The 20,680-nt window shown below is 49.8% G+C and overlaps 1 protein-coding gene across 1 annotated transcript in view; it reads left to right on the top strand.

The window, feature by feature from the left end:
- LOC119925685 (maestro heat-like repeat-containing protein family member 1) overlaps positions 1–20,680 on the top strand; it is a 65,802-nt gene that overhangs the window by 8,960 nt on the left and 36,162 nt on the right. Inside the window, 11 exon segments of the mRNA XM_038744062.1 lie at positions 239–393; positions 524–664; positions 889–987; positions 2,819–2,897; positions 4,076–4,186; positions 8,490–8,563; positions 10,800–10,910; positions 15,104–15,163; positions 16,179–16,323; positions 19,252–19,295; positions 19,490–19,649. Coding sequence (XP_038599990.1) covers positions 239–393; positions 524–664; positions 889–987; positions 2,819–2,897; positions 4,076–4,186; positions 8,490–8,563; positions 10,800–10,910; positions 15,104–15,163; positions 16,179–16,323; positions 19,252–19,295; positions 19,490–19,649 — 1,179 coding nt within the window.

Genomic DNA, 20,680 nt, shown 5'->3' with positions numbered 1-20,680 from the left:
CAGGGTGGGTGAGGAGCGGACAGCTTCTCGGCGCCTAGCCCTACGACCCCTGCCCCTTCCTCTCCTCCCCCTTCGGGCTGTGGGTTTAGACGGTGCCCTGGCCCATCAGGAGCCTGGCTGGTGCCAGTGTAAAGAGGGGATGACCAGGCCTCTCGGCGGGCAAGCCTGGAGGCGGGGGGATCCCGGTTCTTCTGCAGGGAGAGCAGTTCCTCGGTGCCACCACCCCTTCCCCTCGCAGTGCTCCATGGATTAGCTGCCAGTGCCCACCAGCATTTGGAAATGGGCAACGAGAATGAGTTCTTGTTGGACTTCACGCCCGAATCAGTGGCCATCAAGGCGACCTTGACTCTGAGGGTGCTCTTCAACCGTTGGCCCCTGAAGCATAAGAACAAGGTGAGCGGAGGCTCGGTGGGTGACGGCGGAGGGGTGGACTGGGATTGGGACCAGAGGAAAAGGCCGGCGGGTCCGGGGCCACGTGGCCCAAGGGTGCGTGGAATCTCTCCCCGTCGCCTTCCGGGCGTAGGTGACGGAGGCTACCCTGGACATGCTGGGCAATCTCTTCTTCCTCATGCGGCCGGAGAAGCTCAAGTGCCAGTTGTCCTGGCTGATCCGGCGGCTGTTGGACCTTTCCAAGTTGGGTTTGGAGCCTGTCTACATTACCAAGGTGATCCGGGGCCCGGACCGGAGCGGCAGGATGCTGGGGCCTTCTCTGAACATGACCTCCTCCTCTCTACCTAGCTTCTCAGAAAGTCGGAGGGAGGCAGGTGGAGCAGGATGGACCCCTTCTCCTTTGGCGCTTTCCCCGGGCCAGCCCGTTGCCCTCGCCTCTCCTCGGGAGTTCCGGAGGAATCGGGCTGGAGGTTAAAAGGTCTCCTCCCTTGTCAACAGTGTCTCTGCTCCCTTCTGGAAGCCATAGTAGCCAGCGGGAGTGGGAGCGTGAACCTGACGTCCCACCTGAGCAGCCTTCTGACTCTGCTGTCTGCACAGGTGAGGTCCCGGGGAGGGTGGGAGGGAAGAAGCTCCCTCCTCTAGACTGTAACCTCCTTTAGGGCAAGGAACGTGTCTGCTCATTCTGTTGTATGCTTTTCACTGTTGTACGCTTAGAGAAGCAGCGTGGCTCAGTGGAAAGAGCCCGGGCTTTGGAGTCGGAGGTCATGGATTCGAATCCCGGCTCCGCCAATTGTCAGCTGTGTGACTTTAGGCAAGTCACTTCACTTCTCTGGGCCTCAGTTACCTCATCTGTAAAATGGGGATTAAGACTGTGAGCCCCACGTGGGACAACCTGATCACCCTGTATCCTCCCCAGCACTTAGAACAGTGCTTTGCACATAGCTCATAGTGCTTTTCACCTCCTCCAGGAGGCCTTCCCAGACTGAGCCCCTTCCTTCCTCTCCCCCCTCCATCCCCCCCATCTTACCTCCTTCCCTTCCCCACAGCACATGTATATATGTTTGTACATATTTATTACTCTTTTTATTTATTTATTTATTTTACTTGTACATATCTATTCTATTTATTTTATTTTGTTAGTATGTTTGGTTTTGTTCTCTGTCTCCCCCTTTTAGACTGTGAGCCCACTGTTGGGTAGGGACTGTCTCTATATGTTGCCAATTTGTACTTCCCAAGCACTTAGCACAGTGCTCTGCACATAGTAAGCGCTCGATAAATACGACTGATGATGATGATGATGATGATGATAGTAAGCGCTTAACAAATGCCAATTATTATTTGATTATTTTCAGCGCTTAATAAATACGGTACTCTGCACAGAGTGAGCACTCAATAAATTGATTGACTGAGGGGACCGCAAGCTCACAAAGGTCCCGATTGGCCCTTCCCAGGAAGGTGGCACAGTAGCCGGACGGTGAGCCCCTTTGAGCCTCAAGTATCGCTCCCCTCTAAACAAGGGGCTCCTTGGACCCAGTTAAAGCAGCCTCCCCTTGCTCTTAGCACTGAGCCAGCTGGCATCCATCCCCTCACCGCCGCCCGGGCCCAGTCATGCCCCCCACCAGATTTTCCCCAGTATCCCAGTGGGCCACTTTAGCCCTGAGGTATTGGGCATGTTGTTTCCTCCTGACCCCTTGCGGGTGGCAGACATCCCCAGGGACCAGCCCAGGTCAGACCTCTGTTCAGTTCTGGGGACACCCTCTCTCCCCACCCGCCTCCGCTGCCTCGCCCTTGACAAACATCCTGATTCCCAGACCTGAATGGGCAAAGAGGTCAAGGTCCGCTTTAATAATAAAAATAATGATGGCATTTATTAAGCGCTTACTATGTGCAAAGCACCGTTCTAAGTGCTGGGGAGGTTACAAGGTGATCAGGTTGTCCCACGGGGGGCTCACAGTCTTAACCCCCATTTTACAGATGAGGGAACTGAGGCCCAGAGAAGTGAAGTGACTTGCCCAAAGTCACACAGCTGACAGTTGGCGGAGCCGGGGTTTGAACCCATGACCTCTGACTCCAAAGCCCAGGCTCCTTCCACTGATGTAACTGAGGCCCAGAGAAGTGAAGTGACTTGCCTAAAGTCACACGGCTGACAATTGGTGGAGCCGGGATTCGAACCCATGACCTCTGACTCCAAAGGCCGGGCTTTCTCCACTGAGCCACACTGCTTCTCAGGCTTTGTGGGGCCGGCCCTCTCCGTGTCTCCTCAGAAAGGCAGAGAGCAAGGTGATTGCAGCTCGAGCGAGAATCAGAGCTCCAATCTTTTGCTTTTCCTGCGAACCGTTTTAGGCTCCCACTGGTGATCCGGAGGGAGTTCTTAACACTCCCTCCGTGTGGCTGCACCTTCTCAACCCTGATTGCCTCTCTTCGGTAGGTGGCTGCTAAGGTGGTCAGCTCGGCCCCGCTGGCGGAGAAGAACCACAACATGGCACTGAAGGCTTTCCGAATCCTGAGTAAGAGTGGCGGGAGACTTAATCAATCAATCAATCAATCAATCAATCGTATTTATTGAGCACTTACTGTGTGCAGAGCACTGTACTAAGCGCTTGGGAAGTACAAGTTGGCAACATATAGAGACAGTCCCTACCCAACAGTGGGCTCACAGTCTAAAAGACTTAACTGCTGGCCCCGCAGCAGAGTGGAAGGGGGGGCTCAGGTCACTCAGCTCAGAGTCCGTCTTGGGGAGGCTCTGGAGCAGCTCTTTCCATCACTCTCCCCCTAACACCTCTCCAGCCTCCCCCCTCCCTCCACCCTCCACCCCTCAATCTCCCCAGAATTGACCTTTGGCCCCACACCAACAGCACGGACACTCAGAATGGGCTGGCCATCCCATTTCACAAAGAGTTTATATTGCACATAATAATAATAGTAATGATGGTATTTGTTAAGCGCTTACTATGTGCCAAGCACCGTTCTAAGCGCTGGGGAGGTTACAAGGTGATCAGGTTGTCCCACGGGGGGCTCACAGTTTGAATCCCCATAATGATGGTATTTGTTAAGCGCTTACTATGTGCAAAGCACCGTTCTAAGAGCTGGGGAGGTTACAAGGTGATCAGGTTGTCCCACGGGGGGCTCACAGTTTGAATCCCCATAATGATGGTATTTGTTAAGCGCTTACTATGTGCAAAGCACTGTTCTAAGTGCTGGGGAGGTTACAAGGTGATCAGGTTGTCCCACGGGGGGCTCACAGTTTTAATCCCCATTCTACAGATGAGGGAACTGAGGCACAGAGAAGTAAAGTGACTGGCCCAAAGTCACACAGCTGACAGCTGGCGGAGCCGGGGTTTGAACCCATGACCTCTGACTCCAAAGCCCGTGCTCTTTCCACTGAGCCACACAGTTCATGCTCCTCTACCTCCCATGCTCTCAGTGCTGCTGGTATTGAGTTTGGTGATTCCAACCTAAAAAATGAAATGCCTTATTTGACCACATTTAGACGGCAAGGTTGATCAGAAATCCCTTCCATAAGGGGTGCCGGGGCCCAGTGGCGGGGAGATCCGTGTGACCCTTGACCTCCCCACTGCCACCTCTCAGCCTTCCCATCGCACACATTCACACAGTTCCCGGGCCTTGCCCCCGTTGGGGGTCATCTCAGTGAGGGCAGGTCCCCTGGCTTTCTCTTCCATGACAGCCCAGCTGTATAACGAGCGCATGATCAAATTCCTCCAACGAAACTTCGAGAACAAGGACGTGACCCGAATCAACAAGGCACTCCAGATTTTCCGGTACGTGGTGCTGGAAGGTGAGTAGAGAAAGGACACTTGTTCTTCAAGATAGGTGTGAGCCTTCTGATGAGTCCAGGCCTTAGAGATATAGTCCCAGGTTTCAATCAATCAATCAATCAACCGTATTTATTGAGCGCTTTCTGTGTGCGGAGCACTGTACTAAGAGCTTGGGAAGTCCAAGTTGGCAACATATAGAGACAGTCCCTACCCAACAGTGGGCTCACAGTCTAAAAGGGGGAGACAGAGAACAACACCCACACCCACCCACATTAAGAGTCAAGGCAAGACCTGGCAAAATCCGTCACTTAATCTTTTGGTGCCTTGGTTTCTCCACTTGCAATATGGACTGAATAATCGGAGCTCCTCCCTACTTCCGAGAATTACTGGGAGGAGGGAGATAATCGATGTGGGAGAGTTTTATGTTCTGAGGAGGAAGGTTCTGCAGAAACCCAGGGTTATTGTGGTTCTTATTAGTCTCGTCTGGGCCAGTGGAGAAGGTGCTACTCTGAGGGCAGACTCCAGGATGGAGATGCCAACCCAAAGGGACCCAGGAAGGTTGAGATGAGAGGGATTGAAGGGCCTCTAGCTCCTCCAAAAAGCCTCCACCCGATTCTTCCTGGAAAGGTTCAAAGAGATGGTCCACCGGAGATCTTGGCTTCAGGAACATGGCGGCTCTTAGAGCAGGATTCCCGCCTTTCCCCAGGGAGGTTACTGGAGGGGTGGAAGGGACTGGGAGAACTAGGGCATAGCATGGTGTGGGAAAGCAGCGTGGACTAGTAGATTAATCATAGGCCTGGAGTCCGAAGGACCTGGGTTTTAATCCCAGCTCTGCCACTTGTCTGCTGAGTGACCTTGGACGAGTCATTTCACTTCCTCAATGACTCAATTACCTCATCCGTAGAATGGAGATTAAGCCGGTGAGCCCCAAGTGGGACATGGACTGTTTCAAAGGTGATTAGCTGGTATCTGCTCCAGCGCTTAGTGTAGTAGATAGCACGTGGTAGATGCTTAACAGACACCAAAGAACGGGGGGGACTGTGAGGACGGAATGGGTAGGGTGGAAGTGGCTTTTAGTATATCCTTTTTGTGTGCTCAGTTAGGGAACTCTCTGCCTGTGTTCTTTCAAACCAATGTGATTCAAGAAGTAGTCGAGGATTGTCAGGTGTTTTCTGCTCCTCTATTCTTTTTTTTTTGTATTTGTTAAGTGCTTACTAAGTGTCGAGCGTTCTTCCCGCTTTTTAATGCCTGTTCTCGACTTGATCCTTCTCCACCATATTGTCTCCCACTCCTGTCCTTGAATCAGCCTGGCCTATTGGATCGATCATAAGCCTGGGAGCCAGAAGGACCTGGGTTCTAGTCCCGGCTCTGCCACTTGCCTTGGGCAAGTCACTTCACTTCTCTGTGCCTCAGTTACCTCATCTTTTAAAATGGGGATTAAGACTGTGAGCCCCATGTGGAAAATGGACTGTGTTCAACCCGATGACCGTCTATCTACCCCAGTAATTAGAACAGTGCCTGCCACATAGTAAGTGCTCAATAAGTAACATAAAAGAAATCAATCAATGGAATGTATCGAGTGTCTACTTAGTACAAAACCCATCAATCAATTAATCAACAGTATTTATTGAGCATTGAACTATGCAAATAATAATAAATCATAAATAAATAAATAATAATTTACTATTATTGAGCATTTACTATGTGGCAGGCACTGTACTAAGTGCTTGGGAGAGTACACTACGACAGAGTCACGTTCCTTGCCCAAAATGAGCTTGCTGTCTATAGAGAGATCCTAATAAGTGTTTGGTAGAGTACCAAAGCAGCAAGGTACATACCCCCTGACTTTAAGCACTTTTTAATCTAATGGAGGAGATGGGAAGACAGAATTTATTTTCAAACAGTGGGAGCAGAAAGAATAACAGGGATATGATATGTAGGAGCAAGAGTTTGGAACAGAAATGGCTGAAGAAATAATTGAATATGTAAATAAGTACATATATATACATATAAGAGTTGAGATTAGTAATAACATATATATGCATGTATATATTATATATGTGTTATGTATGTATATTTATGCTATATATATGCGTGTATATATATTATATGTGTGTGTGTGTGTGTGTGTGTGTGTATGTACTAAGGGCAGGTTTATGGTTGCAGTGAATTAACTGAGGAAAAATTTCTAGAGCCGTGGGATTTTAGGGGGGCTTTAAGAAATTCTGGCAGAAGATTCAGATGAAGATTTTGCTGGATTTAGTCTTCTAGTGGACCCCCTCAAGCCAAAGGCTAGCTCTCCCCAACCCTTAATGAAGGGCAGAAACCTCTCCAAAAACTTTCAGAAATTGACAAGTGTGATGGGACTGGGCGAGGTGCTGCACAGATGACTGGGATGGGGCCCTAAAAAATTCCAGGGGGTCCCTTGTGGATGGACTGTGCCCAACCTGGTTATTTGGTTGTCTACTTCGGTGCTTAGTACAGTGTGAGACATAATAAATGCCTAGCAAACAATATTACTATTATTATTATTAATATTAGGATCCCAGAGCAGCTGCTGCTTCTGTCAGGACAATATAAAGGCCCTGTCAGTGAACAGAGAGTGAAATTGGGAAATATTTGGGAGCTAGAGTGGATCCAAAAGCAGTGGATCGAAAAGTTGAAAGGAAGTGGAGGGACAATCGATTGGGTTTAAAGAAGCGTGTATATAGGTGAAGAGAAGGATTAGATTGAAAGTGTACATTACACCCGGTGGTTGGTTCAATAATGTCCCTTGCAAATCTGCTCCCTTCATGTCCTCTGACCCCAACCCTTCTCACCTTACCAAAACATGTCCCCCCTCTCTTCTTTCCTTCCCTGACCACCATCTTCAACCAACCGTTTACTTTCCAGTGACTTCTCCACTTCTTTCAAACGCGCTTATGTAATCCCTATCCTAAAAAATCCTCCCGTGACCCACTGAATACCTCACATTATCACTGCATCACTGTTCTCACTCCTACCATTCCTGTCCAAACTCTCTGAGCGAGTCGCCCGTATGTGCCACGTCCATTTCTTCTCCAATTCTCTCCTCGGCCCCCTCTGATCTGGCTTCCGCCCCCTTCACTCCACGGAAACAGCCCTCTCTAAGGTCTCCGGTGACGACCCTCTTGCCAAATCCAATGGCCTCTAATCCATCCTAATCAACCTGGCTTCAATCAATCAATCAATAAATCATTCACTTATATTTATTGAGTGCTTACTATATGCAGAGCACTGTACTAAGCACTTGGGAGAGTACAGTATAACAACATAGCAGACACATTCCCTGCCCACAACGAGCTTGCAGTCTCGGGGGGAGAGAGACATCGATATAAAGAAATAAATTGTGGATAGTGCTGTGGGGCTGGGAGGGGGGATGAATAAAAGGAGCAAAGCAGGGTGATGCAGAATGGAGTGGAAGAAAGGGAAAAGAGGGCTCAGTCATGGAAGGTCTCTTGGAGGAGATGGGCCTTCATTAAGGCTGTGAAGGTGAGGGGAGTAATTGTCTGTCACCTTCAAAGCGAGCTTCACTGACACTGTCCTCTCCTGGTTCCCTTCCCATCTCTCTGAATGCACATCCTCAGTCTCTTTCATTGACTCCTCCTCTGCCTCCCACCCTCCAGCTGTGGGAGTCCCTCAAGGTTCAGTTCTGGGTCCCCTTCTATTCTCCATCTCCGCCCACTCCCTCGGAGAACTCATTCATTCCCACCTCAACTATGCAGATGATTCCCAGATCTACATATCTTGCACTGACCTCTCTCCTTCTCCCCAGTCTCACTTTTCCTCCTGCCCTCAGGACATCCCTGCTTGGATGTCCCACCGACGTCTCAAACTCAACAGGACCAAAACTAGAACTTCTCACCTTCCCACCCAGTCCTCATCTTCCCCCTCACCTTCCCACCACGACCATCCTCCCCATAGCCTTTGGTATTATCCTTGACTCATCTCTCTCACCGGAGAGTGTCAAGGAGAAAACTGGGGGAGAAGAAATAGAGGCTGTGGGTGTAAGCAATTCACTCGGGGAGTTTAGAGTGGAATGAGAGAAGGGAGAGGGGGCGATAACTGGAGGGAGCCATAGGGTCAAGTAAGGGGGCTTTTTTAGGATAGGCTACATGAGCATATTTCATTCATTCAATCGTATTTATTGAGCGCTTACTGCGTGCAGAGCACTGTACTAAGCGCTTGGGAAGTACAAGTTGGCAACATACAGAGATGGTCCCTACCCAAGAGTGGGCTCACAGTCTAGCCCTCGCCTTCTGAAGGACTGATTCTTGGCTTTCCTCTTTCTCTTTCTCCCTCCAGTGCCCCAGACAGAGAAGCTGATGGTGCAGGTGATGCCGTCCATCATTCACCTCATTCAGGACAACAAGGAGCCAGTGAGCCAAGGGAATCCCTGGGAGGCTAACTGGGGTTCTGTAGCCCCGTAGCCGGGGGCTCAGTCAGACCTGCACAGAGTCCAGTCGAGCCGGCCTGGGACCCCTCTACCCCCAGCCCCTCACCTCCCTTAATAATAATAATAATAATAATGGTATTAATAATAATAATAATAATGGCATTTGTTAAGCGCTTGCTATGTGCAAAGAACTGTTCTAAGCACTGGGGAGGGGAAACAGGGTAATGAGGTTGTCCCATGTGGGGCTCACAGTCTTAATCCCCATTTTACAGATGAGGTAACTGAAGCTCAGAGAAGTTAAGTGACTTATCCAAGGTCACACAGCAGACATGTGGCAGAGTGGGGATTCGAACCTATGATCTCTGACTCCAAAGCCCGGGCTCTTTCCACTGAGTCACACTGCTTAAGCCCAGACACACCTTCTGCAGCCTCAGCGCTATGGCTGTTTCCTGCCCGAGGGCCAGTGGCTGGTCGGTGGGCAGGTAGCCACACAGGCACCATAACTAGAAGCAGCGTGGCTCAGTGGAAAGAGCCCGGGCTTTGGAGTCAGAGGTCATGGGTTCAAAGCCCGGCTCCGCCCCTTGTCAGCTGGATGACTTTGGGCAAGTCACTTCTCTTCTCTGGGCCTCAGTTCCCTCATCTGGAAAATGGGGATGAAGACTGTGAGCCCCCCATGGGACAACCTGATCACCTTATACCCTCCCCAATGCTTAGAGCAGTGCTTTGCACATAGTAAGTGCTTAACAAATGCCGTCATTATTATTATTATTATTCTCTGGGCCTCAGTTCCCTCATCTGCAAAATGGGGATGAAGACTGTGAGCCCCCGGTGGGACAACCTGATCACCTTGTAACCTCCCCCAGCACTTAGAACAGTGCTTGGCACATAGCAAGTGCTTAACAAATGCCATCGTTATTATTATTATTATTGTCTGTGCTTTAGTTCTCTCATCTGTAAAATGGGGATGAAGACTGTGAGCTCCTTGTGGGACAACCTGATCACCTTGTACCCTCCCCAGCACTTAGAACAGTGCTTGGCACATAGTAAGCTCTTTATTATTATTATTACTATTATTATTATTATTATTATTATTATTATTATTATTATTATTATTATTATTCTCTGGGCCTCAGTTCCCTTATCTGTAAAATGGGGATTAAGACTGTGAGCCCCCTGTGGGACAAGCTGATCACCTTGTAACCTCCCCAGTGCTCAGAACAGTGCTTGGCACGTAGTAAGCGCTTAATAAATGCTATCATTATTGCTATTCATTCATTCATTCAATTGTATTTATTGAGCGCTTACCGTGTGCAGAGCACTGTTCTATATTGTTATTATCAGTAATAGTCATCACAGTATTTGTTAAGCACTTACTATGTGCCAAGCACCGTACTAAGTGCTGGGGGAGATATAAGATAATCAGGCCCCACATGGGGCTCGCAGTCTAAGTAGGACAGAGAACAGGGATTGCATCCCCATTTTGCGGATGAGAGAACTGAGGCACAGGGACTTGAGAAGCAGCGTGGCTCAGTGGAAAGAGCACGGACTTTAGAGTCAGAGCTCATGGGTTCAAATCCTGGCTCTGCCACTAGTCAGCTGTGTGACTGGGCAAGTCACTTCACTTCTCTGGGCCTCAGTTCCCTCATCTGGAAAATGGGGATGAAGACTGGGAGCCCCCTGTGGGACAACCTGATCACCTTGTAACCTCCCCAGCGCTTAGAACAGTGCCTTGCACATAGTAAGCGCTTAATAAATGCCATTATTATGATTATTATTATTATTATTAAGCGACTTACCCAGCGTCACACAGCAGTCAAGTGGAGGAGCCGGGCTTAGAAACCAGGCCCTCTGACTTCCGTGCCGTGCTCCTTTTACTAGAGAAGCAGGGACCCCCCCTACCCTACCTTGTAACCTCCCTAGTGCTTAGAACAGTGCTTTGCACGTAGTAAGCGCCTAATAAATGCCATCATTATTATTATGATTATTATTATTATTAGGCAACACTGCTTCTCTGGGTCAAGGAAACTTCTTTGCTTCTGGCTCGCGTAAAGACCCGAGCTGTGGGCTCCAGTTACCTGCGTCCACATCCTGCTCTGACCCTGGGCACCCGGGATTAGGGGCTCCAAGGGGTCCACCTGAAAGTTTGGATCTCCGGACCCAATAGGCCTGGGGGGTCGCGTAGATTCCCGGGAGTCTCAGGGGCGGGAATGTCCCCACAGGTGAGGAGCAACCTGCTGCAGCTCATCGAGGCCCTTGGCCAGGGTGGATACTTCAACCGGCCCGAAGGGGAGTTGATCCTGGACTATATCCTCCGTCTCAGCGTGCCCAAGGTCAGCATCCCCATGGGGTCAGAGGAGCCGGGATCCGGGGGAGAGGCCGGTCCGTACCATGGTGGAGGAACCGGAGTGGGTGGGCACGAAGTCAGGGGCTGGGAGCGGGGCTTGGAGCAGGGATAGACCCTGGAAGACTGGGACCTTTTAGACTGTGAGTCCTCTGTTGGGTAGGGACTGTCTCTATATGTTGCCAACTTGTACTTCCCAAGCGCTTAGTACAGTGCTCTGCACACAGTAAGCGCTCAATAAGTACGATTGATTGATTGATTGGGACCGGACTGGCGATGCGTTTTTTGGGGGACTTAGTCTCTGCCGCGTCAAGTGGTTTGTGCATCTGAGAGCGAACCGGGCTGATCTGGGGCGGGTCCTACCCCCCGCCGGAGTCCGACTGTGTTGGGGCCCAACTTGTACTTCCCAAGGGCTTAGTACAGTGCTCTGCACACAGTAAGCGCTCAATAAATACGATTGAATGAATGAATGAATGAATTTGGAGGTAGGCCTAGGTGACGTGTGGATCAGGGCCCAGTTTGGGAGCCGGTGGATTGAGCCCACTGTTGGGTAGGGACCGTCTCTATATGTTGCCAGCTTGTACTTTCCAAGCACTTAGTACAGTGCTCTGCACACAGTAAGTGATCAATAAATACGATTGAATGAATGAATTGCCAAATCCAACCCATCCAAACTCTGGTGGCAGAGGAGGTGGAGGAAGCCTGCCCTGGGCATCCTGGATAAAGAGCCACAGGATGAGCCCACAGTGACCCTGCATTTCCACCCAAGGCCCTCCTCTACATGCAGCTCTGGGCAAATCCCTTTCCCTTGGCTCCTGGGCTCAGCCGTCCCCCACCCTGGGCTGGACCCTGAAGTCCCACAAGCCCCTGTTTTGAAGATTCCAGAATTGGGATGGGGGCCGGCTGGAATACTGCCAACATGGAGAAGCAACATGGCTTAGCGGATACAGCCCGAGCTGGGAGTCAGAAGGACCTGATTTTTCATCCTGGCTTCAGCCCGCGTCTGCTCTGTGACCTGGGGCAAATCACTTAACTTCTCTGTGCTTCAGTTACCACCTCTAGACTGTCAGCTTATGGTGGGCAGGGAATGTGCCTGCTAATTCTGTTACATTGGATTCTTCCAAGCGCTTAGTAAAGTGCTCTGCACTTAGTAGGCCCTCAGTAAATACCATGGATTCATTGATGGATAGATTTTCAGAAATGCATTTTTCTTTTGGACTGCTAAAACTACGACGTCTAGACTGTGAGCCTGTTGTGGGCAGGGAACGTGGCTTGCGACTCTGTTATAGCGTACTGTCCCAAGTGTTTAGTACAGTGCTCGGCACACGGTTATGATTGATGGATTGATTCTAGACTGTAGCCCCCTGTTGGGTAGGGACCATCTCTATATGTTGCCAACTTGTACTTCCCAAGCGCTTAGTACAGTGCTCTGCACACAGTAAGTGCTCAATAAATATGATTGAATGAATGAATGAATGAATGTAAACCGCCATGGGCATTAAAACTTTCTTCTAGTAGGTAATGGTCATGGTGCTACTCACCCTCTGGGGGTAATGCAGTTTACTGAACGTTCAGGAAAGTACAACAGAAAAAAGAGCTACATTCCCAGCTCACAAGGAGCTTACCCTCAAATCAAAATATTTACGAGTACTTTTACTATTTAGCACTTTATGAGTACTATTTACGAAAAAGAGAGTACTGTTTCTGGAACTGAACCCAATACTGCTTCCCATTTGGACCAGGCTCCCTTCTAGCCTCATTCTATCCCTTTTCTATGGTATTTTTTGTTAATGGCTTACTAGGTGTCAAGTGCTGTTCTAAGTACTGGGGTGGATATAAATTTATCTGTGTTGATCCAGTCTCTGTACCACGTGGGGGTCACAGTCCAAGTTGGAGGGCAGAGGATTTAATCCTCATTTTACAGATGAGGCAACTGAGGCACAGAGAAGTGAAATGACTTGTCCAAGCTCACACAGCAAGCGATTGGCAGAGCTGGGATTAGAATCCAGGTCCATTAACTCCCAGGCCTGAGCTCTTTCCGGGCCATGCTATTGAAAATGAAGAATCCTAAGGGCATTTATTATTTGTGAAATCAACATTGAGAACTATGTTTCAATGGGAAATAAGGGGATGCATTCCCATACCCTCCCTGCGAATCATGTAAATTTATAAAAAAAAGTATCAGATCCAACAGACTTTGTTTTGTAGCATTCTCCTAAGTGTTTAATACAGCGCTCTGCATTCATTCATTTGTATTTTTTGAATACGGAGCACTCTACCAAGCGTTTGGGAGAATACAACAATAAACGGACATTTTCCCTGCCCACAGCGAGCTTACAATCTAGAGGGGCAGGCGTTCATTAATATAAATGAATAAATTACAGATATGAACATAAGTACCGGGGGGCTGGGAGGGGGGATGAATAAAGGGAGCAAATCAGGGCGATGCAGAAGGGAATGGGAGAAGAGAAAATAAAACTAATCATCGTCATGGCTCCCCTTTCTAGACTGTGAGCCCGCTGTTGGGTAGGGACCGTCTCTATAGGTTCCCAACTTGTACTTCCCAAACGCTTAGTACAGTGCTCTGCACACAGTTAAGCACTCAATAAATACGATTGAATGAATGAATTGGTTAAGCACTTACTCTGCGCCAGGCGCTGTACTAAGCGCTAGGATGGATACAAGCAAATCTGGTTGGACACAGGCCCCCTGTCCCACATGGGGTTCACAGTCTCAATCCTCATGTTAAAGAAGAGGTCACTGAGGCACAGAGAAGTGAAGTGACTTGCCCAAGGTCACCCAGCGGACAAGTGGCAGACCCGGGATTAGAACCCATGACCTTCTGACTCCCCCAGGCCCATGCTGTATCCACTATGAAAGGGGGGATTAGTCAGGGAAGTCCCCTTGGAGGAGATGTGCCTTCATTAAGGCCTTGAATCAATCAATCAATCAATCGTATTTATTGAGCGCTTACTGTGTGCAGGGCACTGTACTAAGCGCTTGGGAAGTACAAGTCGGCAACACATAGAGACAGTCCCTACCCAACAGCGGGCTCACAGTCTAGAAGACTGGAAGGGTCATTGTCTGTAGGATTTGAGGAGGGAGGGCATTCCAAGCCAGAGGAGGGATGTGGGCAAGGGATCAGCGGTGAGATAGATGAGATGCAGGTACAGTGAGAAGGTTAGCATTATGATAATAATAATAATAATGATGATGATGATAGCATTTATTAAGTGCTTACTATGTGCCAAGCACTGTTCTAAGCACCAGGAAGGTTACAAGGCGATCAGGTTGTCCCATGGGGGGCTCACAGTCTTCATCCACATTTTACAGATGAGGCCCAGAGAAGTGAAGTGACTTGCCCAAAGTCACACAGCTGACAAGTGGCGGAGCCGGGATTTGAACCCATGACCTCTGACTCCAAAGCCCGGGCTCTTTCCACTGAGCCACACTGCAAAGTGTGCGAGCTGGGCTGTCGCAGTAGTGTGGTGAGGTAGGAGGGGGCAAGGTGATTAAGTGCTTTAAAGCCAATGGTGAGGCTTTTTTGTCTGATGCAGCGGTGGATGGGCAACCATTGGAGTTTTTTGAGGAGTCATGAGCGTTTTTGTAGGAAAATGATCCGGGTAGTCACTCGATAATTACCAGTGATTAATTAATTCCTATTTAACAATGAAGAATAGCAATAGGATTAGATTACATAAGAATAAAATGAATTCAGGGGAGTACCATTTCCCCCATACCCCTCCTGATTTGCTGCAAGACCTCAAAACAACAATTCTTGGCGAATCCTTTTTACGTTGACATTCTTCAGACCGTTTCCCCCAGAAGCCAAATCCGAAATGGGATTTTTTTTATGATATTCGTCAAGCGCTTACTATGTGCCAGGCACTGTACTAAGGGCTAGAGTAGATACAAGCTAATCAGGTTGGACACAGTCTCTGTTCCAGAAGAACTCACAGTCTTAATCCCCATTTTACAGACGAGGTAACCTAGGCACGGAAAAGTTAAGCGACTTGTCCAAGGTCACCCAGCAGACAAATGGTGGAACTGGGATTCTCAGAGTTCAAAAGAGAGTTTTCTTGCAAGGCCCATCTTGCAAAAAAAAAGGCAGGGGTAATCTCAGAGAGTTACTGGTCAGAACTTAGTGAACGTAGCGCGCCCTTGGCTTTTCTCTTCCTCCAGCCAACAGAAACTCAGAGAGAGATGGAGAGCCGTCTTACATCCAACAGCCTTCTGCAACTGGTCAGTGTGAATCAGGCTAAGCGTGACTGACCCATCATCTAGTGCGCTTCCTTCTCACCCAACCCCATCCTAACAGGCATCCCCGTGTCCTGTTCCCGAGTCCAACGTCCATCCTCCCTCCCCATCCTTGTGTCTAGCGTCCATCCTCCCTCCCCATCCTCCTGTCTAGCGTCCATCGTCCCTGGAGCAAATTGAGACCATTTCCCCACTGTCAACGGTGGCAGTCTCCCGTGCGCTTTCTCGGCCTGGGTGTGGATTGGGGGAATAGGACTGATTCTCCCCTGCTCACCAGGGGAAAGTGGGGCCTTGGGGGACGGACCTGAGGTCATCCAGTGAGAGGTGAGGCTGATACGTGTCAATCAGTCAATCAGTCATTGAATCGTGTGTGCTGAACGCACACTGTGTGCACTTACATCCAACAACCTTCTGCAACTGGTCAGTGTGAATCAGGCTAAGTGTGACTGACCCATCATCTAGTGTGCTTCCTTCTCACCCAACCCCATCCTAACAGGCATCCCCGTGTCCTGTCCCCGAGTCCAACGTCCATCCTCCCTCCCCATCCTCGTGCCTAGCGTCCATCCTCCCTCCCCATCCTCGTGTCTAGCGTCCATCCTCCCTCCCCATCCTCATGTCTAGCGTCCATCCTCCCTGGAGCAACTTGAGCCCATTTCCCCACTGTCAAAGGTGGCGGTCTCCCGTGTGCTTTCTCGGCCCGGGTGTGGATTGGGGGAATAGGACTGATTCTCCCCTGCTCGCCAGGGGAAAGTGGGGCCTCGGGGGATGGACCTGAGGTCATCCAGTGAGAAGTGAGGCAGATACGTGTCAATCAGTCATTTAATCATCCGTGCTGAGCGCACACTGTGCATAGAGCACTGTATGACACGCTTGGGAGAGTGCACTCCAATAGAGTTGGTAGACCCGGTCCCTGCCCGCGAGGATCTTACAGTCTAGAGACCCTATCGTGGGGCCCCAAGACCCACCCTGATTCAGAGGCAGTGCTCCCTGACTCCTACAGGTCTCCCTGCCCAAGCTGGTGTCCCTGCTGTTCCAGCCTCAACATACGGCAGCCTTCGTGCCCCTCTGCAAGACGGCCACCGAAATAGCCCTGAGGGCCCGGGCCTCCGGCGCCCCTCCCTATCTCAGCTATTTCCACTGCCAGCGTGAGCAAGAGGGAGCGGGATGGACGCCGGGATTGCGGGGAGGCGGGAAAGGGGATCGGCCCTGGAAATCAACCGGAGCGGTCTCCGGTTAAGACAGATGACACGGACCACATTTCTAGCTGGGCAGGCCATTTCAGGTTTGCAACACGCTGGTTTCGACTTCACAGCGTCAACCTCTTAAATGGCGCTTAGCCCCGGCGTGCAGTCGGTGGGGGGAATGTGGGAGATATGGCAGAAGGGATTGATAAAGAGGATGGGAGGCGGAGAGGAAGAAGTCAAGCAGGGAGGTTGTGGCCGTACCCCGATCTCTAGATGGAGTCCCTGGGGACGGTCGAAGAGGCCATTTTACGTCCAATCAAATAAAAGTAGTGTCTACTCTATAATAATAATCATAATTGTGATATTTGTTAACCGCTTACTATGTGCCAGGCACTGTACTAAGCACTGGGGGGGCAGCGCGGCTCAGTGGAAAGAGCCCGGCCTTGGGAGTCAGAGGTCAAGGGCTCAAATCCCGGCTCTGCCACATGTCTGCTGTGTGACCTTGGGCAAGTCACTTAACTTCTTGGAGCCTCAGTTACCTCATCTGTAAAATGGGGATGAAGACTGTGAGCCTTACGTGGGACAACCTGATCACCTTGTATCCCCCCCCCTCAGCGCTTAGAACAGTGCTTGGCAAATGCCATCATTATTTATTATTATTATTACAAGTAGGCAACATATAGAGATGATCCCTACCCAACAACGGGCTCACAGTCCAGAAGGGGGAGAATTTGTTAACCCCTTACTATGTGCCAGGCACTGTACTAAGCACTGGGGGGGCAGCGTGGCTCAGTTGGGAGTCAGAGGTCATGGGTTCTAATCCCAGCTCCAGCACTTAATAATAATAATAATGATGGTATTTGTTAAGCGCTTACTATGTGCAAAGCACTGTTCTAAGTGCTGGGGAGGTTATAAGGTGATCAGCTTGTCCCACGGGGGGCTCACGGTTTTTATCCCCATTTTACAGATGAGGGAACTGAGGCCCAGAGAAGTGAAGTGACTTGCCCAAAGTCACACAGTTGGCGGAGCCAGGATTTGAACCCATGACCTCTGACTCCAAAGCCCGTGCTCTTTCCAGTGAGCCATGCTGCTTCTTCTTGTCAGCTGTGTGACTTTGGGCAAGTCACTTCACTTCTCTGGGCCTCGGTTCCCTCATCTGTAAAATGGGGATGAAGACGGGGAGCCCCACATGGGACAACCTTGATTATCTTGTGCTTAGAACAGTGCTTGGCACATAGTAAGCGCTTAACAAATACCAACATTATTATACAAGCAAATCGAGTTGGACACATCCCTGTCCCACATTGGGCTCATGGCCTTAATCCCCATTTTACAGATGAGGTAACTGAGACAAAGAGAAGTGAAGTGACTTGCCCAAGGTCACACAGCAGACGAGAGGCAGAGCCGCAGTTAGAAACCATGACCTTCTAACAGGCCCGTGCTCTATCTACTAGCCATGCCTCTCTGAATCAATAAAAATAGATCAGTAGAAGTTAGTGCCCATCTTGAATGGACAGAGTACACAATTATGAGTAATTTTAGTAATTATAGGGTATCCACACTCCTGTTCAGAAAACCATCCTGCATTTATACCATGGCCCTCTCTGAGGAAATTGTTTCTGACTTGCAACATTTGGACTTTCATTCAGTCGTACTTATTGAGCGCTTACTGCGTGCAAAGCACTGTACTCAGCACTTGGGAGAGTACAATACAACAACAGACACATTCCTGCCCACAGTGAGCTCACAGTCTAGAAAGGGAGACTTGTGGCAGATTTTCAGGAAGGAGTTGTGTTGTGGGTTCCAGGTAATAATGATAATAATAATAATGATGGCATTTATTAAGCGCTTGCTATGTGCAAAGCACTGTTCTAAGCGCTGGGGAGGTTACAAAGTGATCAGGTTGTCATTCATTCATTCATTCACTCGTATTTATTGAGCGCTTCCTGTGTGCAGAGCACTGTACTAAGCACTTGGGAAGTCCAAGTTGGCAACATGTAGAGACAGTCCCTACCCAACAGTGGGCTCGCAGTCTAGAAAGGGGAGACGGAGAACAAAACAGAACACGGGGGGCTCACATTCTTCATCCCCAGTTTCCAGATGAGGTAACTGGGGCCCAGAGAAGTGAAGTGACTCTCCCGCAGTCTCACAGCTGACAATTGGTGGAGCCTGGCTTTGAACCCATGACCTCTGACTCCAAAGCCCGGGCTCTTTCCACTGAGCTACACTGCTTCCCTGTTTAGAGTGAGGGGGCCTGCCCTACGGCGCAGGTTTGGTCCCTCGCCCAGCCTCCCAATCAATCAATCAATCAATCAATCAATCGTATTTATTGAGCGCTGACTGTGTGCAGAGCACTGTACTAAGCGCTTGGGAAGTACAAGTTGGCAACATATAGAGACGGTCCCTACCCAACAGTGGGCTCACAGTCTAGAAGGGGGAGAAAGAGAACAAAACCAAAGATATTAACAAAATAAAATAAATAGAATAGATATGTACAAGTAAAATAAATAAATAGAGTAATAAATATGTGCAAACATATATACATACATACAGGTGCTGTGGGGAAGGGAAGGAGGTAAGACAGGGCAGATGGAGAGGGGGACGAGGGGGAGAGGAAGGAGGGGGCTGAGTGTGGGAAGGCCTCCTGGAGGAGGTGAGCTCTCAGTAGGGCCTTGAAGGGAGGAAGAGAGCTAGCTTGGCGGATGGGCAGAGGGAGGGCATTCCAGGCCAAGGGAATGACGTGGGCCTGTCCCAGCCTGTCCCACCTGTCCCAGCCCCTAAGGCTGGGGATCTGGGGCTGGGGCGAACGACCGCGACAACCCTAGGGGACACTCACTCCCCTAGGATCACCTGTGCCTCTCCTCCTTCCCTCTCCCCTCCCTTCTGCAGCCACCACGCTCCCGTCTCCACAGAAGCTCCTGACTCACCTCCTGGTAAGTGACAGGTGCCGGGGGGACGGACTCCAGGGATGGGGACGCAGATCCCGGGATCAGGAGAGAGGGATATTGGGGTCAGAGGAGGGAAGAGCCAGGGATCCCGGGGTCGGGGAGGGGAGCACGCGGTGATGCTGAGGATCCCGGGGAGGGGCTCCATCCTGTCCACCCCTTTCCATCCTCTCCCAATCCAGTTACACGCCCTGGACCCGTTCAGAGAAGGGGATTTTGGTTCCGTCTCCCTGTGGCTGTTGCATTCCCTTCACCCCCTCAATTCCGCTCACCCCGTTCTTCACTACACCTTGGGCCAGCTGTGGTTACAAGAGATCCCGCAGCTGCAGCAGTTCCTGGAAGGTGCAGTCATTATCAATCAATCAATCCATCAATCGTATTTATTGAGCGCTTACTCCGTGCACAGCACTGTACCGAGCGCTTGGGAGAGTACAGTCCAACAGAATGATCAGACCCGGTCCCTGCCCATAATCTCGGTCTAGAGGAAAGCAGGGTGAAGAGTGAAGGGTGGGTGGGGCCCGGGGAGCTGCAGCTGGATACGAGAGACATAATAATAATAATGATGATGGTATTTGTTAAGCGCTTACTATGTGCCAAGCACTGTTCTAAACGCCAGATCCAAGCTCTGCCCCTGTATTCAACCTTCCTCTCCACCAGTTTGACAGGCAAGGGGGGGCTCCTTCCCCTCCCCACAGCACCTGTATATATGCATATATGTTTGTACGTATTTATTACTCTATTTATTTATTTCTACATATTTATTCTATTTATTTTGTTAATATGTTTTGCTTTGTTCTCTGTCTCCCCCTTCTAGACTGTGAGCCCGCTGTTGGGTAGGGACCGTCTCTATATGTTGCCAACTCGTACTTCCCAAGCGCTTAGTACAGTGCTCTGCACACAGTAAGCGCTCAATAAATACAATTGAATGAATGAATGAAAGGAGGGCCAAGGGGGCCATTGCGTCCCCCTACCGCCCCCGCCTCCTCCTCCTCCTGGAAGATTAGCAGGGATGTGTCTATTTATTGTTATATTGTACTCTCCCAAATGCTTAGTACAGTGTCTTACACAGAGTAAGTGCTCAATAAATATGATTGAGTGAATGAATTTAGCAGGGCTTGGCAGGAGAAGACTGTGTCTGCCTGCTCCCACCAGACTAGACTGTAAGCTCATTGTGGGCAGGGAATGTGTCTGTTTATAATAATAATGGAATTTGTTAAGCACTTACTATGTGCCAAGCACTGTTCTAAGCATTGGGATAGTTACAGAGTAATCAGGTTGTCCCGCATGGGGCTCATAGTGTTAATCCCCATTTTCCAGATGAGGTAACAGGCACAGAAAAGTGAAGTGACTTGCCCAAGATCACCCAGCAGGCA

The sequence above is a fragment of the Tachyglossus aculeatus genome, chromosome 3 (assembly GCF_015852505.1).
Source record: "Tachyglossus aculeatus isolate mTacAcu1 chromosome 3, mTacAcu1.pri, whole genome shotgun sequence".
Taxonomy (NCBI): domain Eukaryota; kingdom Metazoa; phylum Chordata; class Mammalia; order Monotremata; family Tachyglossidae; genus Tachyglossus; species Tachyglossus aculeatus.
This window is presented reverse-complemented; position numbering and strand designations above follow the sequence as displayed.